Below are 13,168 nucleotides of genomic sequence, written 5' to 3'. Positions count from 1 at the left end.
GAGACGACTTAGCGTAATTGTATTCGAAATAACAGTTAAACCGAATTTCTATCATTTTCCACTAAGCCGTCTCTCGGCTTAAGTCGTAAGTGTGGCTAGGGCATAACACTTGAACTCGAAAGATGTATAAGCTTATCAACTCCATTTTTTAAGGTAGATCCTGTTTTTTCTTGAAGAAAGTTCGAAAGGTCGTTTTTGACAGCTTGAGTAGAATACATCATTTTGCGCACCAAACTATTCCGCAGAAATTGGAACAAGTGATATTCTGAAGGGTTAGTATCTTAAAAATATTCCAAGTTATGGAGAACTTCCTATTGGAACTCCTGTAATTTTGGAAGCGTCTGTTATTGGGCGCACGATTTATTGATGTCATTTTGGAAGATCATGCCCTTTCTTTTGGCCAAAATCGGACGTTTTTATTAAGCAAGAGCATTGAATCTATCGAATTAGACACAGTGGTTATCTTCTATGACTATTTCATCGCATTGAAGTAACTCAAAGTGATTAATTTCCCTGGAATCCCATCAAGTTTACAATTTATGCAAATTAGCTCTTACAAGAAGGTTGGCCGTTTTTTAGACTTTTTCCGTTGCATATTGTTCTGTTAGATTTTATTCATTTCAGTGAAAAAAATTGGCACCCATGTATCGAGCTTTTAAACGTATCAAAGCTTTTCTAAATATCGAAATACGATCGAATTATTGTTGCCCAACATCTTAACAATCTATTCAATTTTTATCTACAAATCTTCTTCCGCTAGGATACTCACAATATTGCCATCAATTTTAAAGGCCGTTTAAAATGAAATCGATGTTTCGAAGAATAAATCCCTATTTTGGAATTTTCTAAGACATATTTTAACCATTCAGCAGTAGCAAGAACATAATCTAAATAAACGTCCAAAATGCTTTTCCCTGAAAGTACATCACTTGGACCTTTTCCGAATTCGCTTAAAATTAAATTCTGCAAATACACTTTTTTGTTCCACATTTTGGAAAAGTCCTCCAAAGGACATATCGACCGTATCGACCTATTTGAAGGATACTTGACTGTATTTATTAAAGCCCCAGATATTTTTTGAAAGTGGAAAATGCACACAGTGGTATAATTTTAATTATCCCGAAAATCTGACTAATCTTACAGTCAGATCAGTCCTGATTAATTTCGATAGCTTAGGCTCAACTGTAAAATACGCGCTATGCAACATTCTTCTGCTATGCACTGTATTCTTGGAAAATCAAGTTAAATTCGCACTTATCAAAAATATCCTTAACTGCCCCATTTTCCCCTATAACTCCAGTTTAGAATTAAATCTGAATTTACCGACAATGCAAATACGTCTCATAAATTCTACCACTTTTCTTCGAAACATCCCAATTTCGCAGATCTGCATAATACATTGTGACTGAATAAAAGATTTTCGATATTCAAACGAACGTTGTATCTTCATATATTCGAAATTTTAGTATGTTCTGAAACTGAGTTTTTTTTAAATAATTTTTCGATCATAAAAAAAACATTCACAGGGTCTTTCAAAGTCAAATAAAATTATGGTCCTGTTAAGGTTCTGACTTTTTTCGTGAACGAGTGAAGTGACTAAGACACGATTTATTGAAGAGTATGTCCTGTTTATGAATCATAAGCCGTACGTGACTTTCTTTCCGGTTATAACTCTTTAATGTCTAAAAGTCAAATGGGAGTATAAGGAAAAGCAAGTTTTTAACAGTGTGTAAGAGATGAAAGTAAATCTTCCGGATGTCCTCAGGACGTGTACAATCCAATACTACCTCCAACAATGGAAATTTCATATGGATCGTTGTAGGGATCGATCGATCTCTCGGTCGCATAAGATCAAAATATATTAAATCAGTGAAGCTCATTGTTAATATAGTCTGTAAGTAGTGTCAATGATTCAAGCTAAAAGGCAATCGTTATTGATCTTCGAGAGGTGAATTGTGAGAACACTGAGAAAAAAACGGGGGTGCGATTAACTTTTTTTCCTCATAACTTTAACATTTTTAGGTGTAAAAATATATCAACATTTTTTAATGTTAATTTTACACCTTTTTATCGTAGAATTAACATGAAAAAGGGTAACTTTAACCCCTACTACATCTAAAAAGCATTATATTTACACCGATTTCGGATCAATAATGCAGGGTAAAATAAACATTTCCGGAATGTTATTTTAACTTTTTCGGATTTCTCTCACTCAGTGAAGGGATCTAATCTAGGATCTGGTTCTTAAACAGTAGGGGATTCTAAGGGGGCTGGAGGGTGTTACCAGACAGTCGTCAGGATTAGATCCATAAAGGAACATTGCACCCACTTCTTGTAAGTTGTACACTGAGAAAAAAAGAGGCTGCGATTAACTTTTTTTCGTCATTACTTTAACACTTTTTGGATGTAAAAATATATCAACATTTTTTAATGTTAATTTTCCACCTTTTGAGGGTAAAATCAACATGAAAGAAGGGTAACTTTAACCCTAAAAAGGGTAATATTTACACCGTTTTCGGATCAATAATGCAGGGTAAAATTAACATTTCCAGAATGTTATTTTGACTTTTCCGGATTTCTCTCAGTCAGTGTAGGAATCGATACTGAGAGTACGCTGAATGCGATAAACTGTCTAGCCTAGTTTAATAAAGCAATGAAAAATACGTTTTAAAGCAGCAGACTAATAAATTTATTGATACACCCTCATACCCTCATATATTTCCGGTATTTTTTTTCTTTAAAGTTTTTTGATGAATCTTTTGGAGTACTTTAGTGTTTAGGTCTCTTTATTTAATTCTTGATTAAATAAGCATGTAGGGAGAATGGAATATATTTGAGGAACTTCAACTTTCATTCTCATCCGTGTTTCATAAACCCGTGTTCTTCCCTATTAATTTCTTTCAAAAGCTATGTGAAAAATCATTTAAAGTCAATGACTTTCAACAGTTTCCCTGAAAATCAGTGTCACTGAATCCCCATAAGAATTTGCCTGCTTCAGAAACATCACCGAAGAATGGTCTTTCCGTGACTGTGCATGCAAAAACCAATGAGATTTTGGAGGGTGGTTGGGCGGTGGACAAGGAAAAAAGTGAGTGTCCTGAAAGTGAAACTTACTGTGGGGTGGACTGAAGGAGAGCGATGACACTGACGAAAGCCGTGGGAAAGGTAAAGCTGCCGGAAGGAGATTCGTACCATTTTGTTCTTCGTATTTCACAGCCGATGACGCACCTCCTGTTGGTGTCCTGGATGCCATTCTCTCACCATTGCTCTCACCCGTTGGACTCTCATCTGCCTTTTCTGTGCCTCCCTCCTCTGGTTCTGATGAATCCTGTGGCCCTGGCGGTGATTCTGGAGTCTGTATCATGAGTCCATGAGCTGGTAGATGATTTGGTAGCATCTGACAGCATTTGGCGAACGGAGACTGACTCCAAGAGTTCAAATCCTTCAGACTAAATAATATTCCGTTGTTGTTTAAATTTCCTTGTGCGTCACGTTTTGGATCTTCTTCATTGCGTTCTTCATTTGACGATGGAGGGGTTGTGGATCTGGTGCAGAGATTTTCAGGAGCGTCAGATCTTTCGGGAGAACCAATGTTGGAATTAGTCACATGAGAAGGAGTTTGGGGCCCTGTTTGGTGATTTTCTGTTGTGGCTTCTCCATCTGCCTTTTCTACACTAAGCCTTTGCTGCAGGGGGTCAATTGCCAACATTTTCTGACTGAGATCTTGAGGATTGCATTCATCGCCAGACCTCCTCCTAGGCCGTGCCTGCTTTCGTCTGGGCAAATTCGTTGAATATCCATCGGAATTTGGCAGATTATCCACTGTATCCATGAAGCTGTGCGGTGAAACGAGAAGCTTGTCTAATTGCGCCGTGTTACGACTGGACACGGACTCTGGACTGGCAGGAGAGAGTATTGTGGAGGTATCTGTGGCCATGTCTAAATCTTCAGGTGTTGTGGCAAAAAGAATTGGAAAGCTGTCTTGAACACTAAAATCCGCCAAACCTCGAATCTGCAGACTCTCTCCCGCTTGAATCAACGTCTGCACATGAGTCTTGGACACCCTGATCTCCCCACGGTACATGAAGTCAATGATAGCCTGAACAATCCATCCATTGAAGTCTTTCAGCACGATAACAGGATGCTTGCACGGAGTATCAGCAAAAACTCGTTGGAAGAATGGTGAGCACGCTGATAGGACCACTTTGTGAGCCCGGATACTCGTTTCAGCACATACAAGGGTTACATCCACGAGGGTTTTCGTCTGCAGAAGGGCATTGAACGCGTGCACCATGTGACTATGGTGGTTGTTCCACCTGAGACTGTACAACTCTTCAGAATTCATTGCACTCATTTTTGCACCTTAATGTCTTGTATCCATATCACGTTGTATACTTGAGAAAGTCTCCTATAACGTCTCCTGCAACATAGATAGAAGGTCATGGTCAGGAGATCGGTCAATGTAGACTGTAGAATAATAGTCTTTTGCTATTACAAAAAGGTCAAATCGTGCGGATAAAAAAACGATTTTATTCAACAAAAAAAGACGCATCTGACGATACGATTACTTTGCGATTTTATCAAATGCAAAAATTGAGGTATTAAAGTTTTACTCTGCAACCTTGAGATTGGGCGATTTAATCACACTACAACTTTTTAAAGTTAAAGTAATAATTGCAAATTTGATTAAATAATTATTTCCAGAATTATAACGTATGTATATTTTATCTTTGTTTGCCACATATTATTCTCACTCATTTCTACATATATAACAATAATATTTACTATGTAAGTAAGGTAGAGTAAGCCCTTTTGGCCAGCAAAAATAAAGTTTCTAATTCAAGACAATTTAGGATTGTAGAATTAAAATAAATTCTATTATTTCGTATAAGGTAAAAGTACCCTAAAGTCAACCGAATCCTAAATACGACTGGTAGAGTTATTTATTAAAATTAATTTATATAATATATGCAATAATACATAACGAATGGTCTAAGTTTATCATTAATAGGTCAATTATTTCATAAGAAAATACAAATTAGTGGCAATTTCATATAGAAATTGATCACAAAATATACAAAAATGTCGTCGACCGGTTGAGCTAAGGAACCGGTCGAGTTTAAGGACTTTAGGGCACTTCAGTTTAATTTTAAAGAATTATTACATTTCCTATTTAATTAAAATTCACTGTAAAATCATTGGCGAAACTGAAACTTTCATAGTTATTAAAAAGTTCAAATTAAAGACGAACAAAGTGTTTTTATTTAAAGTCACTTATCCAAAAAATTTAGGGTACTTATATTTAAATCATATACGAATTTATTAAATTAAATACTGACTAAAGTTAGTCACAAGAAATGTTTAAAGTGGCCAAATGTACTAAATGCACCTTATTTGAAACAAATGACAAAAATTGATAAGACTACGCTTGAATTGTAGTTAGTGCATTACTATGGACAATGCTAAGTTAGCGCTAAAATAGACTCAATTTGATCCTTAAAAATATTTAGCCTGTGAGATTCACTGTCAATTTTATAGACTAAATATTCTCAAGGATCAGCCTAAGAATATTTAAGCCCTCAAACTCCTCTGTATGCATACTAGTAATAAAAAATAAATATTTTTTCAATAAAATTACTAATTTATAGATATTTTAAATACTGTATTAGATATTAATATGATTAATAATAATTGTTCTATAAAATTTACTCTTTTCGTTCCGCAAAAAATCGTACGTTTGCTAGAATATTTTGAATGAAAAAATGTATAATTTTTTTTTTAGACAGAAGGAGTATAATTTTACGCATAAGTTTTTCGTTTCTCTAGTCACATGAATATTTACAAACCAATCTAAACCTAATTCAAAATTTTCTCAATTTCTTAAAAGATTGGGCAATCTAATGAAAAATCATCAACCAAATTCTCACTACAACGAAACCATTATTTTTCTAATTTATTTTTTTACTCAAAACTTTCTAAAAAGGTAACATCACTCACTCCGAATTGGCTTATCTGAAAGCGTTAAATTTTTTTTGTTCTGAAAACCTAAATATAACACCGTAATATGCCTACGCTGTAACAGAAATATCTCGATATGAATAATGATATTATGATTTAAAGAAATTCGGAATAGTTATGATGAAAATAAAGAGTAACTAGATTCTACGAATAATGTTTAAGGTATTTCATTTGCCCTGAATTCAAAAAAAAACTAATCATTTCATATTGACAACCATACGATATATTTAAAGAGTTAACATTAGGGATAGAAATGTTTTATTTTATTTTTTATTATTCGGATAAGACATTGTAAAGAATTTCAGCTGAAGATTTAGGTAGAAAATTTAATTAAATTTTCAGTTATGCTATTCAAAATAAATTGTGTTAAACTCAAATTGCAGTTATATAAATAATCATATTACTTTTCCAATTAAATTCAGAAATATGCAAAGAAATTGTATAATATATATATATATATATATATATATATATATATATATATAAAATAAATAGGAATAAATTATATAGAGTCATTTATACAATATCTTTTTTAATATTATATATATATATATATATATATATATATATATATACAATTTCTTTTTCCAGATCTCTTAGGGATGGAAAAAACACGAAAAAAATTAGCAGTTGTATAAAATGATCACAAAATACACCGGAGAATCTTGGTAAAATTTTCAGACTGAAAGCCATCTCGAATTCATTGTGCATTTAAAAAAAACTTTTATTCAAAATATTTTTAAAAGATTTATGCCCAACGCACAATAACTTTTGTTTAGTAAACATGTTTTTGACATTTCAATGAGAGTGAATGACACATAGGTCTAGTCATCTCGCTCACACTCAAAGGAAATTTCGAAAACATATTTACAAACAAAAATTATTGTGCGTTGGGCATTAAACAATTTACTTTTTAAGTAAACACGGAGAGGGGGAGATGGGGCTAATTGGAGCTGTAGAATTAGTGATATACGATTTCTTCGCATATTTCTAAAGGAAATTGAGCTTTAACGTTTATAATTTAGCTCTACACTGAGAAAAAAATGGGGGTCCGATTAACTTTTTTTCCTCATAACTTTAACACTTTTTAGGTGTAAAAATATATCAACATTTTTTAATGTTAATTTTACGCCATTTTAAGGGTAAAAATAACACGAAAAAAGGTAACATTAACCCCTAATAACCTAAAAAACATAATATTTACACCGATTTCGGATCAATACTGCAGGGTAAAATTGACATTTCCGGATTGTTATTTTAACTTTTTCGGATTTCTCTCAGTGTACAAAACAATTTATGGAACAAAATAAAATAATTTAAGGCTCAGCTTACTCTAAATAAAATATGGGAAAAATCGTCAAAATGAAAAATGTTCGATCTTGATAGAGGTTTAAAGACATTTCTAATGAATCTAGACTTGTTCTAATTGTTATATTTATAGAAACATTCTCCAAAATAATTTAAATTGTCATAAAAAAAGAGTTTTTTTTTATTTTATAATTCATCAATAAGAAATTTATGATGGGAAAGGGTTTCCCGATGCAAAAGGTCTCATACACCTAATTTTCTTCCTAATGAGTTATATAGAATAAAAATATGTTATCATTGTTTTTATACATCGAATCTGATGGATTAATATAGACTGCTAAGACTGAGAAATTCTGCTTCATTGGAAAATAAAAACATTTTTATAAAAATATTACAAAATTAAGCTATAGATTATTTTATAGATTTGGATATTATTTTACTTTACTATTATCTGCAAGAACCATTTTTTTAAATTCTAAATAGCTGAACAAGATTGTTTAATTCTTGGGTACGTATTAAGACTCCCAAAAGATACGAAAGAGTTAAACAGTCTTTAGAAGACTTAAGGTTTAGCCACATAGTTAAACTTCTTCAATTTCCTTTTAACCCTTTAAGGACGAGAAGGTCAAAAATCGGAGGTCAGAAAAAATCACTTTTTCTGACATTTTAGGGCAAAACAAAACTTTAGATGACCGTAAGAAAAGTTTCATTTTTGGGTCACCGGTGACCCAATCGTTCTTAAAGGGTTAAACAAAATTTAAAAAATTTAAATTATTGTATGGGCAGCTTATTTATTAAATTTTTAAAAATCACTACAAATTACTGTACTATTTAAAAGTTCGTGAACTTCGGGGATGGGGTTAAATCTCCAATCTACGAACCGTACTTCTTTACGTTTGGCATTTTCATCCCATAAAACCTATGAGTTAAAACTCTATGAAAAATTTTATAATAATTTTGAAAACATAATAAGGAAAGGGCACCACAGATCGGCATGTTTAGAGAAATATTGAAAATATAAGTCCCAAAATACTATTTGGAGTTTTCGTACACGTATGCTAATTGGTATATGTTGCATATATTATAGTGATTCATTTAACTATTTCTGTGTATTTTAATTTTTACTATTTAAAGAATTTAATAACAAAATTGCAAACATTTGTAGATTAAATCTCCATGAATTTATTCAGGAGTGTCACTAATATATATATATATATATATATATATATATATAATTTATATAGTTAAATATATAGTTTATTTTATTGTTAAATCTTAAAAATTCATTTTTTTTCAATTTTTGCTTTTATAAATTAAATATGAACTGACCGAACTAACTTACCTACTTTATCCTACGGAAAAGTAGTGAATAATTTTTAAAAATCATTTTAATGTAGGTCAACAATACGAAAACTACCTGACGGTTCGAGGAATACTACCGATCTCTGGTGACTTTCCCTTAATTTTCAAATTTATAATATCCACAAAGTTATGACAAAATATTTTTTACTGGGGCGAGGGTAAAAATTTATTGGTATGGAAAAATTATCCTCAGTAGAGATCGAGCCATTAAAGTTCTGTGTTGGAATTAAATTAAAATAAAATATGAGAATATTATTCAAAGATAAATCGGATTCATCCATACGTTCTTCAAGTTTCAATTTTCAATTTTTTTAAACAAACTTGTGTTATTTAAGACTTCTCTTGAAATCACAAAAAAACTCATTACGGAATATTTGTATTTTATCCAAACATCCCGAGAAAGATTAACTAGCGCCTAAAGAAGAGCTGCAAGAAGAAATTCTTGGTGGTTCTAAAAATATGAAACTATCCCTCGTGCTGAATCCTGGGCAAATATCTCAAATATCTCATCAGTGGAAGCCACAGAAAGGATGCATACTTTATCGGGTATGAGGGTGAGTTGGGCGGCAAGAAAGCCACAATGTACAACATCTTCAACTGTGGATATGCATTATGGGGATTTGCAAGATGTTACCATCCTTCATTGATCGATATTTATTTATTTTTTTGCTAATAGGTGCTCCGCCCTCTAATGACTCTCGCCGCGCCCAGAACAACTCTCTTTCTCTCTGGGCATCTCAAATGTGGTGACTCGGAATTCTCACCCATTCATCCACCTTTGTCATCTGTTGTGCCAATTGCTATGTTGTTTTGCTCATACCGCTCATACCTTGTTCCCACTTTTGCATCTTTCTGCACTTTCTGCACATCGTCGGTACATTGGGCAGTGGGACGTTGAGAGCGAGAAGACAATACCACATGTGGTTGTATCTTCGAAAGCTTTAGGACAAATGTCCTCTCTCTTCCTCATCCTATCTTCCCATATTCAATCCCCCACAACTTCCGGATCTTCCTTGCGATTTATTGCACTTCCCTCACTTTCCAATCGCATTGAGAGATCCGGCCTCAATATCACAATTCTATATAATACTTGGTGCTTTTCATTCTTTGAGACTTTTCCAGTGGGGATTGAAGATAAGACTTTTCTTATTTTTCCCCTCAATTGCCACCCGGAAGGAGTATTTTGTGACTTGAGAACTTTTAGTTGAAAGTCAATCTCTTTTGTGTTAAGCTTAGTGTTATATTATAATTAAGCTCATTTCATGCCTTGAAAAAGAAGTCTGATCTTGAGTAGTCCAGAAGTAATTTTATTGTTTGAACTCTAGGGGAAAGTATTCTCCCTTCGAACGTTCATGCCTTCGAATAATGTGAATTTTGTTCTATTTTTCCTAAGAGATTTTACTTAATTAAGGTAAAGTGCCCTAGAGTCGATCGGTTCCTCGATTCGACCGGTGGTCAATATTTGAATGTTTTAATGATGAATTTCTATAAAATTGTCACTGATTCGTATTTATTTATGGAATAATTGACCTATTAATGTTAAATCATACGCCAAATATTAGTCCAAATATAAATAAAGTGAATAAATAACTCTACCGGTCGAATTGAGGAACCGGTCGAATTGAGGGCACTTTATCTTATCATATAATTATTAATAATGGATAATAATCTAATTAATATTTAATAGAAATGTGTAAGTCTTCTAGGAAAAGTAAAAGAAAATTCACATTATTCGAAGGCATGAACGTTCGAAGGGAGAGTACTCTCCCCTACTTATATAGAAAGACTATTAAAAATCTCTCAATTTCGCAATACCTACACTTAAGCATAAAATTAACCCAATTACGAAGCTATTTATTTTTTGCACATAGTTTTGTTCTCGAAATTAAAGTCTACGCTAAGTCGACGATAGCCGTATTAGTTTAAAATGTACAATAGTTATTATCAGGAAGCTGACATTAGCTCCGATAAATAGACCCATTTGTAGAGTCAATTTTCCTGCCTTCGTACGCATTTCTGGTAATATCTCTAATACTAAGTCTTAAACAATTTATGAATTTGTTTAACCACTCAAAATTAACTCAACTTTTATTTTTTATTGGTACTTTTTGCTAGTACACCCTATTATAAGCAAAAAACAGCTAATGAATTTAAAAGTTTTGTTTGAACACGGTAATAAACTATGGAAAACATTGAAAATGTCATGTGCTTAGATATTATTATAAAATTTCCCAAGAAGCAATTTTTTCTTAATGCCCAACGCACAATAACTTTTGTTTGTAAACATGTTTTCAAAATTTCCCATGAGAATGAGCAAGATGACTAGATCTAGAACTCATTCACTCTTATTGAACAAAAGTTATTGTGCGTTGGGCATAATATAGTCTTGTAGAATTCCCTAAGTAAGGCATTATAGAACCAAAAATCTTTTTATTTGCTTATAACCCTCTAGGTTCCATCACTGAGGTTACTGTAAGTAAAGTAGCGCACTCTTAAGGATCTTAAGAGCTTCTATAGGAATTTCAATAGAAAATTCTCACTCTAAGTCTTTTAAATGAGCAATAAAAGACTAAAAGACTAAAAGACTAGCACTAAAAGACAGCTATATTGCTTCTTGGGTTATACGGTTTATACAATTCTATGGTAAAATAGGCAGAAGTGGGGTACCTTTGAAATTGGGATTTTTCATCTATTTTTAAATAAAATTGAGCCTTATCGTGATATAATTTAGCTGCACAAATTGAGAAGTTAAATTACATTATGAATTGGCTCAGTTCCACTTAAAAATAAGAGAAAAATCCTAATTCCAAAGATGCCCCATTTCCCTTTAATTTCGAACAATATAACTAATTTTTTTTCTTACAATAACTTTAATTTGAACACTACTTTTGAAATGGTTTTGTTTTATTGAAATTGTTTTTTAATATCAATTTTTGATATTACAGTGCCCGCTTGGTTATTCGGATGATTGGGTGACAATATGACAGATGTCCGCTTCGTAATCCGGATGGATTTTTTGAATTTGTTCAATGTCTCGAAAATATAATATAAGTTTTTTTGTAGAATTAGAATAAAAGTTTTAAAGAAGATTAAAAAGACATAATTAGAGAATTCTATGCTATTATACTTCATTTATTAAACAAAAATATGACAGGATAATTTATTTTGATTGCTGAACACACATGCATATGACCTCAAAATTATTTCAAACGTAACCGTCGATAACTCGTCCGGAATACGCCGATCCGAATTAGAGAGTATGCACTGTATTAAAGATTTATTAACAATAACAACATTAATTAGTACTAATTAATTAAAACTAATTAATTAAAACTAATTAATTAGTACTATTTTTTCTAAAGAAAACGATAACACCTCTCTGTCTAATTCTACCTATGACTAATTCTGCCCCGGTTATCCCTACAGATATTTTAAGCGGTTTCACGCTCTTGCTCACCTCTTTTGACAACTTCTACTCTTCCATGACACAAGTTAAATTATCTATTTTGCTTAAAAATATTTTCATTTTTTTTGTCACACGACACATTTGTTAAAATGATCACGTGATGGATGACGGCTTCATTAAGACATATTCAAATTAATATTGAATGCAAAAGAATTAGAATGAAATTCATTTGAGGAAGAAAGGAACAAAAATTTAATTTCCCGAAAATTTACCGATCTATAAGACGCAACAGAATCATAAGTTGGAGTAAATTTCAAGAAGACTCAAAAGATTTTCACACGTTAAAGTTAAAATATAGTGAAATATGAAAAATTTTCAAAAATTGACCAAAAAATAATTTTTATACCATAAAAGAAATAAAATATGGAAAGTTTTATCTTGCCTTTTAGTGAAAAAAATAGATCACCAATGCTAAATCCTCGTTTCTAAGGGGTTAAACCTTCTTCAGAATTAATATTGCTGTAACCCAACCCAAGATCTCAAGAATGGGAAATAATGAAAAATTGTAATTATTCATATAGAGAATATATTGTTTCTAATTTGTAAATATACAAAACTTTTATATATGTAAACAAGACTTTCTCTATGAATAAATATAATTTTTCGTAATTTCTTTTTATTGTTTTTTTTTCTTAAATCTTGGTTTACAAGAAGAATGGTGCTGAAGAAGATTAACCCCTTTAAGGAAGAGTAACATTGGTGATCTATTCTTTTTATTAGAAGACAATATAAAATTTTCTATATGGAAAGGTTTTCAGGCTTCGCATACACTCTGGCTTCGAGCACTTCAATTTTTTTTCATATTCTTTTAGTGAATTTGACCTGTGGCAATATAAATTAATAGCTAGTATTAAGTCACACATTTCTTGAAAAATTTAGATCACATTCATTGAAGGAATATGGTAAAAATATGAAGTGTTCGAAGCTAGAGTGTGTACGAAGCCTGAAAGCCTTCCTCTAGTAAAGCGATTACTTTGTTTTTTTGATCACCGGCGATCCGCTCGTCCTTAAATG

The 13,168-nt window shown here is 32.1% G+C and overlaps 1 protein-coding gene across 2 annotated transcripts in view; it reads right to left on the bottom strand.

The window, feature by feature from the left end:
- The window catches only part of LOC129803166 (protein jim lovell), a 70,465-nt gene that overhangs the window by 6,980 nt on the left and 50,317 nt on the right, over nt 1-13,168 (bottom strand). For both annotated transcript variants that reach the window (XM_055849533.1, XM_055849534.1), the window contains one exon: nt 3,115-4,420. In XM_055849533.1, coding sequence (XP_055705508.1) covers nt 3,115-4,354 — 1,240 coding nt within the window. In that variant the 5' untranslated portion in view covers nt 4,355-4,420. The remainder of the gene's footprint in view (nt 1-3,114; nt 4,421-13,168) is intronic.

This window comes from Phlebotomus papatasi, chromosome 2, assembly GCF_024763615.1.
Source record: "Phlebotomus papatasi isolate M1 chromosome 2, Ppap_2.1, whole genome shotgun sequence".
NCBI lineage: Eukaryota > Metazoa > Arthropoda > Insecta > Diptera > Psychodidae > Phlebotomus > Phlebotomus papatasi.
This window is presented reverse-complemented; position numbering and strand designations above follow the sequence as displayed.